Source organism: Danio rerio, chromosome 5, assembly GCF_052040795.2.
Source record: "Danio rerio strain M-AB ecotype USA chromosome 5, GRCz13ab, whole genome shotgun sequence".
In the NCBI taxonomy this organism is placed as follows: domain Eukaryota; kingdom Metazoa; phylum Chordata; class Actinopteri; order Cypriniformes; family Danionidae; genus Danio; species Danio rerio.
The window spans coordinates 48,648,048-48,672,200 of NC_141025.1; the positions used below are offsets into that span (position 1 = coordinate 48,648,048).

At 41.9% G+C, this 24,153-nt stretch overlaps 1 protein-coding gene across 3 annotated transcripts in view; it reads right to left on the reverse strand.

Annotated features, from left to right (window-relative positions):
- edil3a (EGF like and discoidin domains 3a) overlaps positions 1-24,153 on the reverse strand; it is a 317,498-nt gene that overhangs the window by 185,269 nt on the left and 108,076 nt on the right. For all 3 annotated transcript variants that reach the window (XM_087254105.1, XM_087254104.1, XM_087254103.1), the window contains one exon: positions 22,225-22,353. In XM_087254105.1, coding sequence (XP_087110231.1) covers positions 22,225-22,353 — 129 coding nt within the window. The remainder of the gene's footprint in view (positions 1-22,224; positions 22,354-24,153) is intronic.

A 24,153-nucleotide genomic window follows, 5' to 3' on the forward strand; every position in this document is an offset into this window, starting at 1 on the left:
CGGCATACCACCCATTGACCCTTCGCCTAGCCCAGCCCAAAAACCACCACTCACCAATCGTGGCTTAGCAACTGTAGCTATGCGCAGGGGCTCTGTCAAGCTTTCAAGCAAGTGCATATGGATTGTGCAAATCTGATACCCGGTATCTTTAAAGTTTGCACAAGGTGGTGGATTTTTTCCCCTTTTCAAACCCTAAAACCCAAAAGGATAAATACCAGCGTCGATCAAGCTGTGTGAGGGGCGCTAAAGGAACGGAGCTAAGTTGGTTTTGTTTTGATATTCCTGACACATTCAGTGATAGACAGACGGCAATAACTCAAACACCTCTTACCCTAAAAAGATCTGAACTGTGTTCAAAGCTGGTTGTGTTTTACAGCTGTCTTATTCCTTTTTTTTTTTTTTTTTTTGCTCAATTTCGATATTGTGAGTAATGCTCCGTTTAAGGTTTCGCCATAACGTTAGTAACTTAGTCATGCTAGCTAATAGGTCATAATGAGTGACCTATGAGTTATTAATCCGGAAAATACGAATCTGCAAATCTGTTGCTAACTTTCCTGAACTTCATATTTCCATCTGTTTCAAGCTACGAATATTTGAAATTACAAATGAACAGAACAAAACCGAGATATGATCAAAAACTGAGCAGCTATGATCAATATACTTTGCCCGCAGCTGTTTTTCAGTCATTTAAATAGAGCACACAAACATACTGACAGTAACAGGTAACTTACTGTGCATTGTTATGGGTCAATGATGCTAATATTTAGCACAAATCCATCAGTTTCCCTTTCTGGCTGTTCTTTAAATGAACCATGTAAAAGCACTGTCATGTTATTATTAGATTATTTTTAAATTTCACCTCTTCTGCTGAGCATGAGCTAACGTTAAGCTGTTGAATGGTCAGCGTATGAGGCGGCTAGGCTAAGCTAGCTTCAATTTTGATTGATTTATTCTCTAATCGTTTGCCTATTATCTGGTGAATATACCCCTGTAATGCATACTGCAATCCTTTTTTTTTTTCTGGCTTTTTTGGATATCTCACCTGTTCTCAAAAAATGACATTATATCCCTGGCAGTGTCTGACACCGGCGCACACAAATTGGAAAAGCCGTGCCAGGCACGAAAGCTTGACAGGCATAGCAACAGTAACTAAGGAGGGCAGGGCTTAGCGAAGGGTCCATTGTGACAAGTTTTTCAGAGGAGGCATCATCATCTTGCTCTCCAAATAAGAATCCTTCTAGTCACAGTGCAGTACTCCTCCATCGCACAAGAAAAGTTCAGTGATGAAGAAGAAAATCTGAGGTTTTGACCTCGCATTCTGTTGTGTTCATAGTGATGCAAAAGACTTGAGCAGCCAGCACATCCAGACTGAGACACATCTGTGAATTGACTGGAACTGCCTTTCAAACTGCAATCAAATGTGGTTAGAAGCAGATCTGAATAAAAATCCAATTTCATGTGCTATTTAGACTTAAAAAAAAAAAAAAAAAACATCTGGATAAAGTCTGGATGTGTAAAAAAAAAAGTTTAACTTCGCTGGCAGTCTGAAAATTGCCTGTGAGTACTGACATAAAAATCTGATTATACAGGGACACTGAAATAAAAGGAAAATAATATTAATCAGCTGTGGGAGTTCATGGAGTTTTGCAATGCATGATGGAATTTGTAGTTCATGACAATATAAGTATTTAGAAGATGCAGATATGGGCATGGTTTGGTTGAAAACGTCAAGGCATTTAGTTTAATTACCCGCTTATCTATCTTAATTTTATTATTAGAGCAGGTGAGCCTTTTGTAACTTGTACAAAGCTTCAGTAACTAGCATCAATTCCTTTCAATGAACTGATAAAATTTTACTCTAAATTAACTCTCCTAAAGGGTATGCTATTCTACTAATTAGCAAACAACCAAAAACATATGCTAGATGAGTTAACGGTTCATTCCGCAGTGGTGAGAACTGATAAATAAAGGGAGTAAGCCAAAGGAAAATAACTGAATAAATGAATTTGAATGTTTTTTTTTATTTTTATTTTACTGTTTTACACTGTCTTACACTATCTATACGGGAAAAGGAATCCAAAGAATGAATTTTGCCCACTGACAAAATGTCCTTCTTCTACAGTGCAAAATAAGATTACCAAAAAACATGGCAGTGAATAAATCATGACTTTTTTATTTTCATAAAGAGTTGTCAGAGCTGTGGGGTATGAATAAAAAAGCCAGAATAAAGTCAGAATTATTATTATTATTAAATTTAACATAAAAGTGATTTAAAACTGATTGTTATTCTCTAATTGTCTCTAATTATCTAATTGTCTGATTGTAAGACTCTAAATCTCTCTAAACTATTTTATAAAGAATCCTCTCTGCTTCAGTTCTGCCTCCTACATCGAGTCATTATTTACATTATGTTGGTCCTGGTCTCCACTATAGTGGACATTAAAAAAAGGATGATATTTTAAAACACAAACAAGTTAACAGCTGTGAAACCTAAATGTATTGTTCCTGTCACTTTAATAAACAAATAATTATGAAATAATAATAGTAAAAAAAATAATTAAAAAAAAAAAAACAGATGAAAAGCTACAATTTAAATACGTCTCTCCTTCCCATAAAATGTGATTTTTGGTATGTCGGCCATTTTGGATGCAGTGTAAGAAGTGGTTTCTAGCATGCCAGGCAATCAAATGACATATCTCTAGAAAGGCCAGGACGTTGTCTGAACAGTACAATAGGACTTCACAGAGTAGCTCAAAAAATTCAAAGACAATTCTTGAAAATGTAATGACCAATATATATATATATATATATATATATATATATATATATATATATATATATATATATATATATATATATATATTTGTGTGCGCCGGTGTCAAACAGCTTTGTCAATAGTTCGTGTGGTGCAGAAATGCCTAGAGACGGCATACTTTCTATTACATTAAAATTATTTTTTTAATTAAAATAGTTGCTTGCTGAAGAAGCAAGAAATGGACTGTTTATAAAATATTGTTTACAATATATCCAAGAGTTCCCCTTCGGTTGGGGAACTTCAGTGCCATGAATGGGGAGGATTCGGATCAGAAGCCGCTTATCTGGAGAGTATTGAACGGGCCAATGAATGAAATTAATTGGCAGCGTAAGCTTGCGCAGGTGTGCGACATCTGCAATTATCTCAGCATATAAGCACACCTGAGCCAGCAGACGCCATCCTTTTCGCTTCAGATCCTTTCTGAGTGAGTCGATGAGGGTTCCTCTTGCTGATCAGCACTTCAGAGCGAACGAGTGTGTCTCCCGGTCCAGAGTGGGTCTTCGCGGTGGCAGACGGTCGAGCTGGGTTACTCCCTTGCCTGCGGTTCTTTGGGTCCGGTCCTCCAGAGCGGTGCGTATAGTTGCAACTTTCCTAAAAGAGCAACACAGTCGTGCAGCACGTCCTTTTCAGGATGGCGCTCCGACTGTGCGTTTCTGGATGCGGGGGTTTCCTGTCACCGGATGATGGACACGATCACTGCATTGCATGTTTGGGGGTCCAGCATGTTAATGCGGTGCTCGCGGGCGGTTCATGTCGTCATTGCGATGCCATGACCGTTGCACAGCTAAGATCGCGGCTAACTTTCGCAAGAGAGCGAGCCACCCCAGTTGCCTCCTGCTCTAAAAAAGCAGCGGGCGCTCGGGCAGATCTGAGGGTTTCAGCGGGAGCTAATCCGCCGCCCACGGGCTCGCGGACCTCTCGCTCCTCACGGCGCTCCATCCAAGCTTCGGGTGGTGAGAGTGATCCGTCTAACCAGATGGTAGCTCTCACACTCGCTGACACCGGAGATCAGATGTCCTCCGCGGCATCGGAGGGTGGGCTTTCACTGTCCGACGAAGATCCGGACCCGCTCGCCCCCTCCGGGCAGGTGAGCGCTGTCAAATCGGATCCTGAAGCGGACATGTTAGCCGTGCTTTCCCGGGCTGCTTCGGCCGTGGGGTTGGAGATGGTTTATCCCCCAGCTCCGCGGCCGGACCGACTAGATGGGTGCTACGTAGAGGACCAGAAGGCGAAGCCTTCGAAGCCTCTCGTCCCCTTCTTCCCGGAAGTGCACAGTAGGCTCACGCAGTCCTGGAGGGCACCTTTCTCTGCCCGTGCTGCGAGTGCCTCCGCCCTCACCGCCCTTGACGGCGGAGCTGCCAGGGGGTATGAGGCGATCCCGTCAGTGGAGCGCGCTATCGCGGTCAATCTTTGTCCGCGTGGCGCCTCTACGTGGCGGGGTTTGCCCCGCCTCCCGTCCAAAGCCTGTAGGTTGTCTGCCTCCCTCGGAGCCAGAGCTTATAAGGCTGCGGGCCAGGCTGCTTCTGCTTTGCACGCGATGGCCACCTACCAGCGCTACCAAGCGCAGGCGCTGGCCGAGCTGCACGAGGGCGGGTCCAACCCAAGCTTATTACATGAGCTGCGCACCGCGACCGACTATGCTCTTCGGACTACTAAGTCCGCCGCGTGTGCGCTGGGGAGGACGATGTCCACACTTGTGGTTCAGGAACGCCACCTCTGGCTAAACCTGGCCGATATGCGCGACGTTGACAAAGTTCGCTTTCTTGACTCGCCCATATCCCAGGCTGGCCTGTTCGGCGACACCGTCGGTGAATTCACCCAGGAATTCAAGGCGGTGAAAGAGCAGTCGGATGCGATGGGCAATGTCATCTATCGGCGTGGCCGTAAGCCCGCTCCGCCCGCCGAGCCATCCACCTCCGCTGTTCCTCGCCGAGGGCGCCCGCCAGCGAGTGCTGCCCCGCCCCCGCCTGCGCCTCCGGCCAAGCGGGCGCGGCGTTCACCTCGAAAGCAGGCAGCCCCTCCTGCCCAGGGCGCCGTTAAGTCCGGTAAACGGACCGCGAAGCGTCCCTGAGACAGGCCATCCGGAGAAGAGGAAACTTGCTCTTTCCCCGCTGGAGGGCGGGGCCCTGATAACAACGGTACTTTTCAGTGCCACCAAAACATCAGTAAAAGAGCACTTTTTCCCTTCCCCGGATGTGACTGCACGAGTTCTGCCAGTCCGGGACGCGCTGCCTTCCGGCTCGCAGACTCTACGTGCTTCGCCAGTGGCTCACGAGCGCTGGGGGGACGGTCTCCCTTTCCTCAGCCCTCCAGCCCCCTCTCCGGAGTCAGGGTGCGGAGCCAGAGCGAATCGCTCTCCTCCAGCTCTTCCGCGGGACCCTCGTGCTTCCCGGATCAGCACACCCACTCCGCGCTGCCCCACCGCTGGTACGTCAGCGATTGTAGCGATGACTCCATTAGCGAGGGCTCTGCCTGCCTGGTTAGCGCGGGCCAGCCCCTCGCGGTGGCTCATACGCACAATCAGACTCGGTTACGCGATTCAGTTCGCGAAACGGCCCCCCAAGTTTACGGGCGTGTATTTCTCCAGGGTCAACCCCCTGTCCGCCCCTGTCTTGCGAGAGGAGATTGCTGCCCTCCTGGCGAAGGGTGCAATCGAGCCGGTTCCTCCAGCCGAGATGGAGAGTGGGTTTTACAGCCCATACTTCATCGTACCCAAAAAGAGCGGTGGGTCACGGCCAATCCTAGATCTGCGCGTTTTGAACCGCTGTCTGCACAAGCTGCCGTTCAGAATGCTCACGCAGAGGCGCATTCTCCAATGCGTTCGTCCTCGGGATTGGTTTGCAGCCATAGACCTGAAGGACGCGTATTTCCATGTCTCCATTCTTCCACGCCACCGCCAATTTCTGCGGTTTGCGTTCGAGGGTCGAGCGTGGCAGTACAAGGTCCTCCCCTTCGGGCTCTCTCTGTCTCCGCGGGTCTTCACCAAACTCGCGGAGGGTGCCCTAGCGCCCCTTCGGCTCGCGGGCATTCGCATACTCAATTATCTCGACGACTGGCTGATTTTAGCCCACTCGCGGGAGCAATTGATTATGCACAGGGACAAGGTGCTTCGGCATCTCCGCCTACTGGGGCTTCAGGTCAACCGAGAAAAGAGCAAACTCGCCCCCGTGCAGAGGATTTCTTTTCTCGGGATGGAGCTGGACTCGATCACCATGGTAGCGCACCTCTCCGAGGAACGCGCTCGCCTGTTGCTGAACTGTCTGAGGGAGCTCGACAGCAAACTAGTGGTCCCACTGAAGTTCTTTCAGAGGCTCCTGGGGTATATGGCATCCGCAGCCGCCGTCACGCCGCTCGGGTTGCTCCATATGAGACCACTTCAGCACTGGCTTCACGATCGGGTCCCCAGACGCGCATGGCACGTGGGCACACACCGGGTCTCGGTTACTGCGCTGTGTCGCCGCGCCCTCAGCCCTTGGAACGACCCCTCGTTCCTACAGGCCGGTGTGCCTCTAGGACAGGCGTCCAGCCATGTTGTTGTTTCAACAGACGCTTCCAACACGGGTTGGGGGGCCGTGTGTCGCGGGCATGCGGCTGCGGGCCTCTGGAAGGGTGCCCAGCTGCATTGGCATATCAATCGCCTAGAGCTGTTGGCAGTGTTCCTCGCTCTCCACCGCTTTTTACCGGTGCTGGAGCGGCAACACGTGCTGGTCAGGACGGACAGTATGGCGGCGGCGGCGTATATCAACCGCATGGGGGGTATGCGCTCTCGCCGCATGTCTCAGCTCGCCCGCCGTCTGCTCCTCTGGAGTCACCCGCGGCTGAAATCGCTGCGCGCCATTCACGTCCCAGGCACGCTCAATCGTGCAGCCGATGCGCTCTCACGACAGCTGTTACGCCCTGGAGAATGGAGACTCCACCCCGAGTCTGTTCAGCTGATATGGGCGCGATTCGGGGAGGCCCAGATCGATCTGTTTGCTTCCCCCGAGAACGCTCACTGCCAGTTGTTTTTTTCCCTGACCGAGGGCTCTCTCGGCACGGATGCACTGGCCCACAGCTGGCCTCGGGGCATGCGCAAGTATGCGTTTCCCCCAGTGAGCCTGCTCGCGCAGTTTCTGTGCAAGGTCAGGGAGGACGAGGAACAGGTTCTGCTAGTTGCGCCCCTTTGGCCCAACCGGACCTGGATATCAGAGCTCTCACTCCTCGCGACGGCCCTCCCCTGGCGGATCCCTTTGAGAGAGGACCTACTCTCTCAGGGACAGGGCACCATCTGGCACCCTCGCCCCGATCTTTGGAACCTCCACGTGTGGTCCCTAGACGCGAGGAAGACTTAGGTAACCTACCGACTGCGGTGGTTAATACCATCACTCAGGCTAGAGCCCCCTCCACGAGGCGCGCCTACGCCCTGAAGTGGAGTCTATTCACTGAATGGTGCGTCTCTCGCAGAGAAGACCCCCGAAATTGCCAGATTAGTGTTGTGCTCTCTTTCCTTCAAGAGAAGTTGGACAGCAGGCTGTCGCCCTCCACTCTCAAGGTTTACGTGGCCGCCATCTCCGCTTATCATAGCGCGGTAGCTGGCGGCACCGTGGGAAAGCATAACCTGGTCATCCAGTTCCTTAGGGGTGCTAGGCGAATTAATCCATCTCGCCCCCCTCTCATGCCCTCTTGGGATCTCGCCCTCGTTCTCACGAGTCTGCGATCCGATCCCTTTGAGCCACTCGAATCAGTATCTCTAAGATTTCTGTCCCTGAAGACAGCTCTGCTGGTTGCGTTGGCCTCCATCAAGAGGGTCGGGGACCTGGAGGCATTTTCGGTCAGTGACTCGTGCCTGGAATTCGGGCCGGATTACTCTCACGTTATCCTGAGACCCCGCCCCGGTTATGTGCCCAAGGTTCCTACCACCCCCTTTAGAGATCAGGTAGTGAACCTGCAAGCGCTGCCCCCGGAGGAGGCAGACCCAGCCCTTTCTTTACTTTGTCCAGTTCGCGCTCTGCGCATTTATGTGGACCGTACTCAGAATTTTAGATCATCTGAGCAGCTCTTTGTCTGTTATGGCGGTCGGCAGCAGGGAAGTGCCGTATCGAAACAAAGATTATCCCACTGGATTGTGGATGCCATTTCACTCGCTTATTCGAGTCGAGGTCAGCCGTGTCCCCCGGGAGTACGTGCACACTCCACTCGGAGCGTTGCATCCTCTTGGGCGCGTGCACGCGGCGCCTCTCTAACAGACATCTGTAGAGCTGCGGGCTGGGCGACACCCAACACATTTGCAAGGTTTTACAATCTGCGAGTGGAGCCGGTTTCCTCAAGGGTATTAGGTAACCCTTTGGTGATTGAGGAGACAACTCGGTAGGGTGTTGAAACACGCTTGCTGCGCCATTCTCCCTAACACGGAGGTACGTGCGCCTTTTTTATCTGTCAGTAAAGTTCCCCGTCAGGTGAGCCCTGCAGATTCCTCCGTGGCCCCCAGCACTGACTCAGCGGAGGAGTCACTTGCTGGCCCACTACGTTGTAGGTCTGCCCGCTGGTCAGCCCGCGTTTTGGGTAAAGGTGCCTGCTATGCGTGATCCCCACTAGGCGATCCCATATGCTTATTCCGCCACGGTTAAGTCCCCCCCCTGGGCGGACCCGTGTCTTCCCTCCCCGCTAACCACTCTTTTGCTATGCGTACTCCCCCTTTTTAGGGCTAGTCCATAGGTTAATTCTGCCATCTATCCCCCCCTTGGGTAACGGATGGCCTCCGCAGCGTCCTCCCTATCGGGATTGCACGCTTCCCAACGTACTGTCGTATTTCCTAGAATTATCTAGATGCTCACGACTTCCCAAAAAATATATCTAAATCCGTAAAACTTCTGTTGAAGTAGGATAAATTAGGGCCAGGGACACGTTGGAGGACCGCGCCCCCCATGATGTGGGTGCGTCACGCTTGCTTGACTATCTCCTCATCGGGGGTGTTGGTAAGGTGCAGTCATTATGGCGCTTTCCATATTCTCCCATTCATGGCACTGAAGTTCCCCAACCGAAGGGGAACGTTCGAGGTTACAGAAGTAACCCTTCGTTCCCCGAGGAGGGGAACGGAAGTGCCATATTCCGTCGCCATAATGACTGTCCCTTAGCTGTTTGAAAGTCTCTTCAGCTTAAAAGGATGGCGTCTGCTGGCTCAGGTGTGCTTATATGCTGAGATAATTGCAGATGTCGCACACCTGCGCAAGCTTACGCTGCCAATTAATTTCATTCATTGGCCCGTTCAATACTCTCCAGATAAGCGGCTTCTGATCCGAATCCTCCCCATTCATGGCACTTCCGTTCCCCTCCTCGGGGAACGAAGGGTTACTTCTGTAACCTCGAACGTTCTTTTATTTAGAAGAGATACTGCTTATTTTCTACTTTTAATATGAAAAAAAAAATGTAAGTAATGTATTTTGTTTCCAAAACTGCAAGTTATTGGTTTTTACTTTTTTTATAAGAAAAAAGTGACTGTTTGTTTTAGGCAATGCATGTTTAAATTTCAGCTGTTCAACGTCGGTGTTTAATAAGTAAACATAAATAGTAGATAGTGTGTGTTTCCTTCAATTATTTTGAAATCAAGTAATGCAACTGTCAGGGTTCTGCCACTTTGGTCTTGTAAATTCTTGTTTTGGTGGCAGAGCTCTGACACTACTCCTCCATGTCTGGTCCAGTTTCTGTCTCTGTGTGCGCGCGCGCGCCGTCGTGGGTGTACGCAGAGTGTGCGCGCTGCCACTTGATGTGGCCGCGCATGCTCTGCGTCCCTCAGACGCGCGTGCTCTTGTACTAGTGTTTGTGTTTGTTCTGTCAGCAGCGCGCTGCTTTATTCTCGGCGCCTCCGTCTAGTTGGTTTCAGTTTTGGTTGGCGCTGAGATGAAGCATGCGCGTTGCTTATGTGTGAGCGCACGGTAAGGTGTTTATCTATCGTGTGCTCGTGTCTTGCGTCTCTTGTCAAAGCACGTGGCTTGGTGTTTACATTGTGGTCACGTGCTTTTGTCGTGTGTTTCAGTGTTGTTTGTTGTCATGAACATGCGGTTAATGAGTTCTCTCATTGGCTGCATGTTCTTGTCCTGTTAAGTGAGCGCATGGCTTGTGTGTCTCTCTGTGTCATGCGCTCTCCCGTCTATTGTCTTGTCCCACCCTCCTTGTTAACCCATTATTAGTTAATTGTGTTCACCTGTTTGTGTTAATTTTCTACAGTTTATATACCCCTCACATTTGCTGTCCTGTGCCAGTTCGTCATCACTTGTTGTTGTTTGAACCCTTGTCTTGTCATGTTTCCAGTCCTGTTCCTGACCATCCAGCCCAGTGAAGTTTGTTTGTGTATGTATTTGTTTTGTTAATATTTTCCCCCTCGGGGTAGTTTATTTTGCATTTTATTTTATTTTTATTATTTATTAAATTCCCATTATTCCTGCACTTGAGTCCTCGCTCCTTTTTCCCCATTTCCCATCACCAACCCTGACATTATCTCAAGTCAAGTCAAGTCAAGTCAAGCATTACTGTCATTCTGATACATTTGTAGACATACAGAGGAACGAAAGTGTCTCGTTGGACAACGGTGCTATATAAATTAATCATAAATACAAACACAACACTGGACATGGGTGCATAAGAGAAAAGAATGTTTCTACAAGTGGTTTGTCAAGCCCACTCACCTGAATGAAGCACAATTTGAAACTAGTGTATAATGAGTTATAACATACACTGCAAGAACAAATAGTACTGTTTGTTTTATCTAAATCCATTCAAAATAATTTGAAGCAACCTGGAGCAAAGATGATGTTAAACACCTGAATAAAATGTAGTTTCATGTTAGAAGATCATACTGAAAAAAAATAATACATATACAATAACAGAAGAAGCCTTGTGCCTTGTTAAAAATTACAAAGAAATTGAGCATCATCTACTCATAAAGCCAGCCAAACCAATACGAAATTTGTACATGGTAAGAGTTTCGGAACAAAGAAATTAATCTACAGCTATGGAAATGCATATAGACTGTATAAACATTATAGTTTAATGTGGCATCTTTCTCACCCATAAAACACATTTAATGTTTTAAAATCAATAGTCCATGTCTCTTTGTTTATTTATTTATTTGTAAACTAGCTCAGTAATGAGCAAGACTCAGCTGGTCATTATCTCTAAGGTTCATCCGCTTTGCACTGAACCTGAAAACACCCCTTATACAAGATGAAATGACCACAACCCACATCCCTTTTTGGCTTATTGTTTTAATAGCCCTTTTTAGGGTATATTTTGTGATAATGACCGGGTGAGTGTACATTTTGTAGATACTGTCCAGTAATTGAATCCTATCTCAGCATTTCAATCCATAATAATGTCCATGAAACCGCCATTATTATCTTCTTTGTCCAGTACTGATGGCCCTGACTGCTCTAAATAGCAAGGTTGCTGTGGCAGGCCATGCTAAAGATAATGTGCACAGCTGTGAAATTGTTCTTGATGCTCACAGTTCAACTGAGCCAAGAATTGAGATGTAGGCTGAAAATACCAGTGACATGATGGGAAAATGAAATCACATTTGTTAAATGTACTGTACAATGCTAACAAAGTCTGGGATACATTTTAGTACAAAACATGTTCAGTCTAATTGTAACACTTTTGCTAATTGGTCAACTTGGAATTATATTGTTCTATGTGTTCTGAATGATTTTGAGATATTGAGTTTTAAAGTTTTCCGATTCCATAGCAAACAGTGTGTATGTAACATTTGTTTTTATAAATAAAAAGTCTTAAAATGCAAACAACTTATAGAACCTTATAATTCTAAGGTGACAAATTGTGTGTGGCTGAGTAGAACTGCTGGGAACACTAACATTGTGAAAGCATTAGGCTCATTCTGAAAGCGTAATCCTATATATATCTTTGGAGATCGCAAATCATTTAGACAGAGGTAAGCATGGCTGCATTTCATCTTTAAAGCAAACACTAAGGAACCGAATATGGATGGCTTTCCTGCTATTACCAGTTTGTCCAGTTAGCTCAACATGTACGTCAGTGGATTTGAGACGCAGAGAGGAGTTGACCAAGACAATGGTGTTTGAGTCCAGTGAAGAATGATTCCAGAAAGTGGAAATATCAGGGTAATAATGTGGTCAAATCTGACTCAGATGGTAACGGCTTTGCTTTTTTCTGGATGTCTTTTTGAAATTGACGATTGGGTTTAGGGAAAGGGGTGGGTGGGTCAATTGGTGCTTTAAAGAACACTATTGGTTAAGTCAGTCTGTCAGTCAGTAAGACAGTCAGGCAGTCAAACAGTAAGTCAACAGCAGCCTCTGGTGAATTTACATGAGGAGAGCAGGCGCGAATGGTACTTAAGAGAAATTTAAGATCTGAAAAAGCATAAACAGCAGCCTCTGGTTGATTCAGGAAAACAAAAACTGCAAAAACCAAAAGGCGCTCCCCAGAAATGTACATAGGGGTACATTTTCAGAATGAGCCTGGGTTGGGTAACACTCATAGAGCCATTTCGACTTATTTATTTATTTATTTATTTATTTTTTTTTAAGTATCTATCTATATGTAATAGATTGTCTATATTATTAGACTGTCTGCTTAATATCATTCAATGTTGTTAGATTCGATTGTGCTCTAAATATTTTCTGTCTGTAAATAAAAGTATCCCAGCAAATATTTTTAAGTCTTCTAAAAGACATAGTTTCATTCTTTATTTTTCCTTTTGCGTCTGTCTTGTGATCGGCATGACCCGCGGCGTGTTGTTCTGCAATAACAACTCAGAAACGCTAGCTGCCAGTGAGGTTTTTATGTTCCTCTGTGTCGAGTTTCTTTGCTGGTGTTTTGTTTTTTCTAAATGCTACCCTGGTATACAAGTGGCTTAAACTCGCTTTTTTTTGAGACGGGAAATGGCGAATGAACAACAACTTTTATCAATTTATTTCATTCAATTAACCTATACCGCATGCCTTTGGACTGTGGGGAAACCCAAAGAACCCGGATATTTGAACCAGCAACCTTCTTGCAGTAAGTCGACGTGCTAACCCCTGAGCCACTGTGTCACCACTTTAAACATAGATGTCTTGGCTAAAACAAAGCTGATTTGGTACGTCAGTGAAAATCAAATAGATTGTCTACCAATAGTTCAAAAAAAAGCTAGTCATCAAATAAACAGGAATAAATTACCACACATATAATGTCTTCTTATATGTGTATTTGATGAACCATTTTCGATTTTCATATTTTCACAAAGGCTGTACACATTTAGAGTACATTGGTTGTCTTTCAAGTTAATTTTAACCCACCAGCTATAAAACATTTTTACACACCAAAAAATCTGCGAATTATGTAGCCAAAGCTATGTATAACTGCGTTTTTTAAATCAATTCTAATGGGTAATATGACCCCATTCCTTTTCTCACTAACCAGCTGACTGCTCACTTGCATGCGGACTGCTTTTCTGCTTTCACCAGTTTGTCCAGTAGTTTGACACCTATGTCGGCAGACTTGAGATAGGAGCGCAGAGTTGACCTCGACGACAGGGTTCAAGTCCAGTAAAGAACAATTCCAGAAAGCAGGCAAGACAAAAACAGTCAAAAAATAAATAAACAAGTAAATAACAGGGTGAGAATGTGGTCAAATCTAAAAAAAAAATGGTCAAAATCAGGGGGCTTTTCTTTATCTAGATTGCTTTTCAAAACACTGCAATTGGGTTTAGGGAAGAGGGCAGGTATGTTTAATTTGGTTGGATTTAAAAAGGGTGGAGGGTGGGGGCATCGGTCAGTTGGTCAGTCAGTCAGTGAGTTAGTTAACAGCGGTCTCTGGTGGATTTCAGGATTTCAGAAGTCAGAAGAGCAGGCACAAATAGAACTTGTGAGAGATATTTGAGATCTCAAAAAGTTTACACAGCTGGCAGGTTCCCAAAACCAAATAGTGCAGAAAACTTAGCTACTTGGATGCATTTTGCTCTCCCCAAAAATGTATATAGTTGTACGTCATCAAAATGAGCCTGGACTGGGAATGTCAACTTTGAGTAATCTGGCTGATATGAGAGTTTGCCTTCTTGATACCCCTGTATCCAAGGCTGGCCTGTTCAGTGACGTTGTTGAGGACTTTACCCAGGACCTCTCTGCAGTGAAAGGACAGTTGAGTGCATTCAACCAGCAGTCTCAGAAGACTGCGCAGCTGCCGGTAACCCCTGTGCCAGCTTTTCTTACCAAAAGCTTCTGCCTGTGGCTACCAAACATGCCCCACAGCCATAACATTCAGCAGGCTTAAGCAGCCATGGATTAAGCAGCCTTTTTCTCATGCCTACAGGATCTCTGTGGGATCCTGGGAGTAAGGTAAGAGTTCCAGTCTCTTATCTTCCTTTTCCTGGGGGCTTGCACTCCTACCCCAAGCTGCCCCAGCACAGGTGTGTCAGTGATTGCTCTGGTGGTGTAGCTGGTACAGCCTGTCATAGCCTGTCATATACTGATATTCAGACCTGGCTATTCGATTCAATTTGACAAACATTCTCTCAAATTCAGAGGCAAGCATTTCACTTTGTTTATCTTCACAGCTGAGGGGAAGGGAGGTTCCTTGGAAAAGTAGATTTAGTAAGGATTCAATCAAGCCGATCCCCCCAGAAGGTTGCAGTATTGGTCTTACAGCTCATTTTTTATTGCATCCAAAAATAGCAGTGGATTATGACCCAACCTTATTCTGTGTATCTTGAATTGGTATCTGCACAACATGGCATTCAAAATAATCATCTAAAAGCACTTATTTTGGTAATTCCGTCCACAGGACTGGTTTCCGGCAAAAGACTTGAAGTATGCAACCATGCCGGCCAGGCCACTGTCTTACATCTCCTACATGGGTTTTACAAACAGCTTTTCTATGAAGAATACAACTTTCACAATGAGGTTAACCAATGAAATAAAGTAAAACCTAAAACACAACCCAATTTTACATTCCAATTACACAACTCACTCACTTAATTGTCAACAATTGCATTCTATATTAATTGGATTATGCTACTTGTTGCTCAGTAAAAACCAAATCATTTGCCTCAAGAACGGAACACTAAACCACTAAAACACATGGCAGTGCCAACATTTAGATATGTTTGGAATAGTTGTGTGATTATTTTGGCTTTTGTCTGCTTTCCAATTAACCTGAAGTAATATAGATTTCTTTTCTGTTTCATGCGTCCCTGATGTTACTTTTCCCATTTCCACACTGATTCCAAAGTCATTTCCATTTTTAACAAAAGACCAGCATTCAGCACAGGGTTTATTCTTCCTGATAAAATCCCACTAACTCAATTTTATCAGTCCTATTAAGCCTGTCAGCAATTACAAAGCCAGCACATGGGTGCAACAAAGCCCACTAAGCTGTCATTCTTGGGGCTCCATTATCACTTTCCTTTTATCATTTAATTGCAGGAATTACCCAGACACTAGATTTGGTTACCTAATGTCTTTAGATACTGTATATGTGCCAATCCATTTCGACGAGCAGAAAAATAAATTGGATGCCATTATAGACTTTCAGTTGTTTTGAGATTTAACAAACGTACTGACAGAGCAGAGCTTTACTCAGCTTAACTGAAGGTAATCACACAAGGCTGATGACATGATTCTTTCAAAGTTGGCTTTGATAAGACAAACTGTTTCCTTCTGAAGGCAGATTTTTCTCTTTCAAAAGAATGTTCATGACTTTGCATCTTGTAAACACACTGAAACCTGGTAATTTTTATCTGTCTAAAACATTACAGAAAGTAAATGAGTTGCAGATCCAAACAATCCATCAATTCTGTTGAAATGTCAAACAGTCCAGCTTGGTCATGTAAATTGTTATTGTATCTTGACAGATGCATTTGGAACAGAAGTAACTGTTTAAAATGAGATTTCGTGTAAATCCGTTTACTGTTTCCACTTTAAAATATTACTTTAGTCATGCTTTACCTAAAAGGCTAACCTCTGTATATATTTTTCTCCACCTAGAGATGTTTCATCTACCATCAACTTTAAAGCGGTGGTCCAGAGTGTTTTCTAACACTGGAACTATCAGAATTGTATAACTACTAAAATTACGGTCATAACCATTCTCATATTGTCATATTGTCAAGACATCATATTGTCACAGCATATTCACATTTAAAGCTCCTTTTAAGATATTAAAAATAAGTTAAAATATTCTCTCTTCATATTTAATTAAGTCATGACCCTAAAAATACAATATCTTTGGTAATACAGCTTATAAATGTAGCTAGGGGCTGATCACACCGAACACACTTTTTGCATTGAGAGGCGCCTTTTTTTGAATGATTTACTAATGGCTGCGAGTGTTTTGCTGCATGCCTCATGTTCTTGCCATTGCAAGCTGTTGCAAAAAAGTCCACTTTAAGTGGAAAAAGCGGGTTATGTCAGTTGCGTCTGTTTCATTGTCTAATCAAATGAAAGCAGAGGTGGAGTTTCCAATAAGGTGACTGCAGTGTTTGTGTTGTCAAAATGACTACAGAGACTTTTGAAGATGGAAGAGAGACTTGTGGTTGATGTTTTGAGTTATCCTGTGCTGTATGACTCACAAATTTTGGATTTTTTTTTTTTACAAAAGTGAGTAAATGTTAAAATTATACCATTATCAACAGCAGCACTTAGCGATGGAAAATGCTTTTTTCCTTGTCAACAAAAAAGGCAGTATGGTGCGCCTTGTGTTTTTATAATGAAAAAGCATGTTCGGTGTATTCGGCCTCTTAAGAGGGTCGCACACCAGATGCGCCGCTCGGCGACATTTAGCATCGCACCATGCAGCGCAATGCATTTTAGAATTGTAAACATCGGTTTCTATCAGGGTACACACATTGGCGCCGGAAGTCGACAGCTGTCCAAGGGACCCAGCCACTACTCAAAACACTATTCATATTTCTGCCGCGCCACAGAGCGCCATCTGAATAGTTTCATCTTAAATAACAAATAACATGTGAATGTGAGTGTCTGGTGTGTGATACTTTCAACTGTCATGTGTGCGCCTTGTTGCAGTGCCAAGCAGGGCATCCAGTGTGCGACCTACACTGGGTCTCACTTTTATTTTTGTTTTTACAAGCATTGGAGAAGGCTTTTTTTGCAGCATCAGATATACTGTTTTAAAAGACAAATCTAAAGTAAGGTTTATGTTTTTGCTATAAGAAAGTTATGTTTTTGCTATCAGGAAGTTGCTAGGCAACAGAGGTCACACATATTTAGGATTAAGGATTATATTTTAAGTCCAAGAAAAAGTACAGTAGCAAACATTCAAATGCATGATATTATTTTGACTGCTATTGTAATTAAAGGTAGAAAAACACAAAGTTATTTTTTTTGTTTTGTAATTAAAAAAAAAATAACCGCCCTATAGCATTCATTAAAAAAAGAAATGCAGCCATACGTACTTCTGGCTACATAATTTACAATCTCCAGAAATGTACATAGGGCTACGTTTTTAGAATGAGCCTGTATTAGATATTTTAGTGGTTCTAGGTTGGAGGAAGATCCAATTATGGATTGCAAAATCTCCAATATGCAAATTAATTTAAAAGTGACAATGGACCAATAGAAAGAACTCATGAGTTAAACTATTATTATAGAGATAATTGCACTGACAGAAACATTACAAGTTTCACCAGTGGACAAGTTACACTAGGAGGTTACACTAAAGTTCCTTTTCAGCTCTGGTTTATGCTTCTGCTTATATCCACACACGCAAACACACTTAATATGCAACAGTAAATGTTGATTTTCAGCCTTTTCTGCTGGAGTGGCAAAAGATCAGACTGCCTCTGACCATATGTTCAGCAGAGGAGGAAAATAGAAAAAGAAAAGCAAGTGAAAATAAATGCAATAACATCTGTCTATGTTTGCTGTAATCACAGCAAAACCAATGTGTGTGCATTTCCTTTGAGTGCGTATAAATAACCTGCTTTGTGAAAGTGATTAATACAATGCAATACTGATTAAAAGAGAATAATATAACTACGTTCAAAATCACATTTTATCTGTGAAGCTACATTTGATGATGCGTTTGACAACTGTTAAAACATTTGCGAATTAAATTAGCATTGCATACTACATTCCCCAAGTTGTCATTCTCACATGATAACATCATCTGTTTTATCACCATCTACAACTCATTTTCTGCCAGAGAAGAAGATGGGAGATTAAAGTGTTCACTGCATTTGGATATACCACCATTTTCACATACCGTTTGCATAATAGCTTACATCAGTGGTTCCCAAAGTGGGGGTGGCGAGACAGAGGGGCACTTGGTGATTTTCAAAAGTAAAAAAAAAATTATTAAACTATTAGAATTACCATATTGTATCCATAACCCACAGAAGATAAATAAATAATAAAAAAGAACTGTCAACTTTTAGATACAAAAAAAAAAAAAAAAAAAACATCCATAAAAAGCTTCTTTTTTGTTTTTCATATGGATGTGTGTTTGTGTTAAATTAACAACACATCAATTGACTAAAACTTTCTGACAGCTTTATGGCAATCAAATACATAAATAATAATAATAATAATAATAATAATAATAATAATAATAATAATAATAATAATAATAATAATAATAATAATTAATAAATACTTTTTTTTTTAAATAGAGGATGATCTCTGAGTGGTGGTCTCCAAAATTATACTAAAAATAGACTGAAAACATTGTGCCCACCAGTCTCATTAGATGAGATTAATATTAAATTAAACAAATTATTATCCACTATAAAAATTATACCCTATGGTTGGTAGATTGTTGCACTTTTTTGTGTTGTCAATTCGCTCGTGTGTATATATAGGCTTGTTGTTGTGTGTGCAACGTTTGCATATTTATAATCAACTCAGAGAAATAAGGGGGTCACAAGTCACTGGCATTATTGTTTTGCGGGTCGCAGGGCTTAAAAGTTTGAGAACACCTAGTTTACACGATGACTTTATGGAAATAAAAAGCAGTGTCATGACAAATCCTATAGCCACATGGTTTAAGCAATAAATTGTCACATTCCACAAAATGTGGACATTCACATTCTACACATTTATTAAACTAGCATCATTCCAACTGTAATGACTTGCGTTGTATATGCAGCATAATGCTTATAGGGATACTTTACTGAAAAACACTTTAAAGGGGGTGTTAAAATATCTCAATAATGTAATTAACTAAATAAATTCAGGTAAGGCAAATAAAAAGAAGCTAATTTGAAACAACCACCTTTTTCCGCTTTTTTTTTTCTATGGTTTTACCCTTCTCATTTGCCACTATTATTATTGGTATTATTAAACAGCAAATATTTTAATGCCAACCACCTAATATGATACTTAAAAATAGATACAATTTATGAATGCTCATAGAAAAGAGAGATTTTTTTTTTAAATATTTAGTTTATTTTGAACACATTTAGTCTATGTTTACCCTTTTTTAAATGTACAAAATATAAGGTCTTGACAAGTAATCAAAATATAGAATTCTAAAGCTCGGCTCACAATTTCTATTAAAAACATGCCACAATTTCTATTAATCCTAAATGATTATAGCATGTCAGACTGCACAAACATGACTCCCATGTCCCACTGTAAGACCTCAGTTGTCATAATGTCAGACTGCACAACAATCAATTTGAGCTCCCTCAGTCTCAAACCATCTGAAAGTGGCAGAACTTCATCGAAGGGAAAATTTGATTGCAACATCCATTAAGTGGTTGCCGGTAAACATGTAAAACCCACAATCAAAAAAATTTGCCTACTGTTAGGATTTCTTAAATTTGTCTCAGAAAATCAAATCGTGGCTTAAATTGCAGAATGTGAGCAGGGCTTAAGCAATTTATTGAGAATAGTGAGACTATCTGCTCACCAGACATATATTAAACATCTTTTGTTGAGATTAACATCACACAAGTTAAGATTCCGCTGATGTCTTTCAGGCGACATTCATTTTTCACATGCTGTAAAAGAAAAAGTGACTATGGTTGTAACTGTTTGGGTTCGACTCCTGCAATCGCACAGAGCTCAATGTTCCTCCTGAGTGACAGCAGTTCTTCGTCTCCAATGTAAACTTTAGATTGAGACTGTTGTGTTATTACTACTATTGAGCTATTCTGTGAAGTTTCTGAAATCTGCATTATTTTACTTGATGATGAACAATGATCCATCATGATTGATAATCCTTTGCACTGAATAAGCATGACCAACTTGCCCCTCTACCACAATATCAGTTACTTTATTTAGCACTTTTGTTAGTTATTTATTGCTCTTTTTTATGTTAAGGAAAGTAAAATGAAAATCATTATGGAATACAACATTATGAGAGTGGGGGAGGCGATTATAAAGAGGCAGAGCTGAACAAGATTCTGATGAGGCTATATTCCTGTCAAGCCTTCAAGAACAATATTTATAGTCCATTGATAAAAATTGATAGTTTGTAAATGAGGGACAGCACGGTGGCTCATTGTTAGCAGTGTCACCTTACAGCAAGAAAGTTGCTGGTTTGAGTCCTGGTTGGACCAGTTGGCATTTCTGTGTGGAGTTTGCCAGTTCTCCCCGTGTTCATGTGGGTTTACTCCGGGTGCTCCGGTTTTCCCCACAGTCCAAAGACATGCGCTATAGGTGAAATTAATAAACTAAATTGGCTGGAATGTATAAGTGTGAATGTGCAGACAAAAGTGCACAATACACTGCTTGTGAGTTTGCTGGGACAGTCTTTCACTGTCACTGAAGTAGAACCTAGGGGGCATTATATGATTACTAAGTAGGAATTGAAAACTGTATTCTTGTGCTATGAAGTAAAATTGATGATGGAAAGCATCATTAATACACTGAGATATTGAGTTGAACAGAATCGATGACAAAAATAAATAAATAAATAAATACATTTAAAAAAAATGTTGGGTTCAGCACAATTTCTTCATGTTGTCCCAACACAAATTGGTTAATTTGACTTAATTGTTTGTTTGCTTGTTTTTATATAAATTTAAGTAGATTGAACGTAAACCAATTAAGCTGTCCCAAAAAAACCCATCATGAATTGTATTGTTTCACCTAATTTTACAGAAGTAGTTTGAACGAGCAGCAAAAAAAATAATAAATAAATAAAAAATAATAATATATATATATATATATATATATATATATATATATATATATATATATATATATATATATATATATATATATATATAATCATAACCAAATCAAACCATGAACCAGTGTAGGATCATGGTAAAGTGTATGATGTGTACAACTCATTGATAATGAAAGCTCTTGAATACTGTAGTATAGTAAACTGATAAACTGTAATAAATAGCGTTAGTGTAAACTGTGGTGCATTGTGATGGTGTATAATCATAGCGAAGAAAATTGAATCCTATTGAATAATTTTATCATTACAGTTGTTTTGTACCACAGCAACAATATCATTACTACGACAGTTTAAAGAGTTCCCACTTAGATATGCTTAGCGCTTATAGCAGGTTTGGCATGCTGTCTATGCATACAAGTGGATCCAAGATCAGGTGGGTCTCGAGAGCTCCCCCTCAGAAAAGGGACCAAAAGGAGGAGATGTGGTGGAAGGGGGGATTCTACCAAAACGAAGACAGAGCAGTAGGGAGAAAAGGATCCATTTATAGTAAGCTTGGATCACTCTGATTGGATCATTACTGATTACAGATGAGAAGCCAGTCGTGCTCAATCATATCACGTGCTCCTCTCGAAATTAGTTTGTGAAACTTCACTTAATTCAAGTAATACTTTACAGTATGCAAACACTAGTATTTAAGTATACATAATAGCTTATATAGTAAATACTGCCTCAATGACAAGCAAATATACTTTAATTGAAATCTCAGCCCTCTTCATGATATAAGGATCATGCCCAACATAAGTGGTAATTTTTTATTTATATCTCCTTTGAAATATGGTATAAATCGCGAAAGATTTTTTAAAAAATGGACTTTCCTCTATGTCTCCCATTCAGTATTTTAATTCCTGCCTTCCTTCTGAATTTCACGCATCACCAGAACCATGTGATTGAAAACAACCTATATCTTAAACTGACCAGTAGCTATGCTTTTTTTTCCCTTATTTATTTATTACAAATAAGGAACTTGGGACCTTAGTTGGCTAACAGTTGTTTTCAGAAATGCACCCCGGGGCAGGTTGTTTGATTTGGGGGGTGTTCGCTCAAACTGGACCAACAATGAAAAAACGGTTGTTTCTTGCGCCACCTGATGGATATTGTGTAAAGCACAATTTATTTTTTTTTTTTTACATAATAAAAAAGGCGGCCTTTACTGCTGAAGCACTGCACATGACAAAACGTGCATTCTAAGTGGCCATATCTGTAGTCAAGTCATCCAACAGCCCATCCTTTTCAGAAGCAGCGCTGTACAAGGCACTTAATGAACTTACTGTGCTGGCAGTGGATCCCATTGAATCCTGATGGACACTTGCAGACATATCCAATGAATGTGTCGCCTCTGAACGTTTCGCTGATTTCACAGATGCCTCCATTGTGGCAAGGGTTTGGATGGCAGGGTCCTGTAACACAGACATAAATAAATTAGCAGATGATTTTAAGTGTTTCTGATGTATACAAGTGTTTCCAGCTCACACAATTGGTTGGATAAACAGATGGGCTTTAAACAGACATCAGCAATTTAAAATGGCCCGCAGTGTAAGCGCTTGCATCTTTGTACACGGTAGTTCAGGTAACACTCGCAGTGACATACAGGGGGAAAAAAAGATGACAGATTGAACACAGCAAAGAGAAAGATGAAACGAGAGATGGTCACAGGGAGAAAGAGAGAAATGTAAGTATAAGCATCACTCGCTGGGGTCACCACGGGGCAGCTTGAGGGATAAATGATAACATGGACACTATATTACCTCTCCTGGCTCTGTGTCAACATAAATACAGAAAGAGAGAAAGAGATACAGTGAGAGAGAGAGAGAGAGATGCAATACAAAGTCAATGCGATACAATCAGTTAGAGTTAAATCCGAGCACAAATTAATAGATAAGAATATGAAAAGGTCAAGGTTATGGTAGCAATGCTCTTTGATATTGGATATCAGTTTACTTACAATATAAACGAATGATGGTATAAGTATATGATATATATATCATTCATTCATTTTCTTGTCGGCTTAGTCCCTTTATTAATCCGGGGTCGCCACAGCGGAATGAACCGCCAACTTATCCAGCAAGTTTTTTTTACGCAGCGGATGCCCTTCCAGCCGTAACCAATCTCTAGGAAACATCCACACACACATTCACACACACACTACGGACAATTTAGCTTACCCAATTCACTTGTACCACATGTCTTTGGACTGTGGGGGAAACCGGAGCCCCCGGAGGAAACCCACGCGAAGGCAGGAAGAACATGCAGGGAACAGGCAGGGAGAACTACCAACTGTGCCACTGCCTTGCCCACAATATATATATATATATATATATATATATATATATATATATATATATATATATATATATATATATTGTAAGTAATATAATCATGTGGTTTGCATATGGATAAACATACTGTAAATCGAGCATTGATATTTTTTCTAATTTAAAAAAGAACAACTTTATAAGCTCCATAAAACAAACAAACAAACAAAAAAAACTATAACAAAATCCTTTAAAATGCATTTTTAGAAGATCTCGTTTTGTTATTTTTCACGTTGATGTCATTTTGGCTTCTATAAAAAAAAATAATAATAATAATAAAAAAAACTCTTTAAAAGCTCATGTCTGCTGCATGTCACATCATCTGTAAGGCACCAATCAAGAAGTGGAACAACAACCAGAAATAATACATAATTTATCAGCTGGTATATCAGGTCGATATTTTTATTTTTGGATGACATCTATCTTGAATAATTGTCTTCTATAACTAAAAAATAAGACAAAATATAGGTGCATATTTAATAAGATTAAACTTTTTGAATTTTTAACTTTTAACATATACTGTACAGTTATACACACTGTATGTAAACTGCAAATAAAATATGAATAGCATAAATAATACCTATAATCCACATCAACTATAATCAAAGTAGTGTTCAACTGAAAGACAAAAATAAACTTTCTTCAAGATGGTAGTGTGATATGGTCATGTTTTTTTTATTAGCATTATTTTGGGCATTGTTTTTTAATGATGACAGTATGATGAGAGAGTGCAAAGTTGAAGAGAGAAAGGGTGCATGCGATTAGGAAAGGTCTACAAGCAAGGACTCAAATGCGAGATGCCCAAAGCGCAATGGCTCTATGCCCCTTTTCCTCCAACACAAACCAGGTGCTAGCTGCTTTGTCTGGCATGCCAAAGAACTGCTT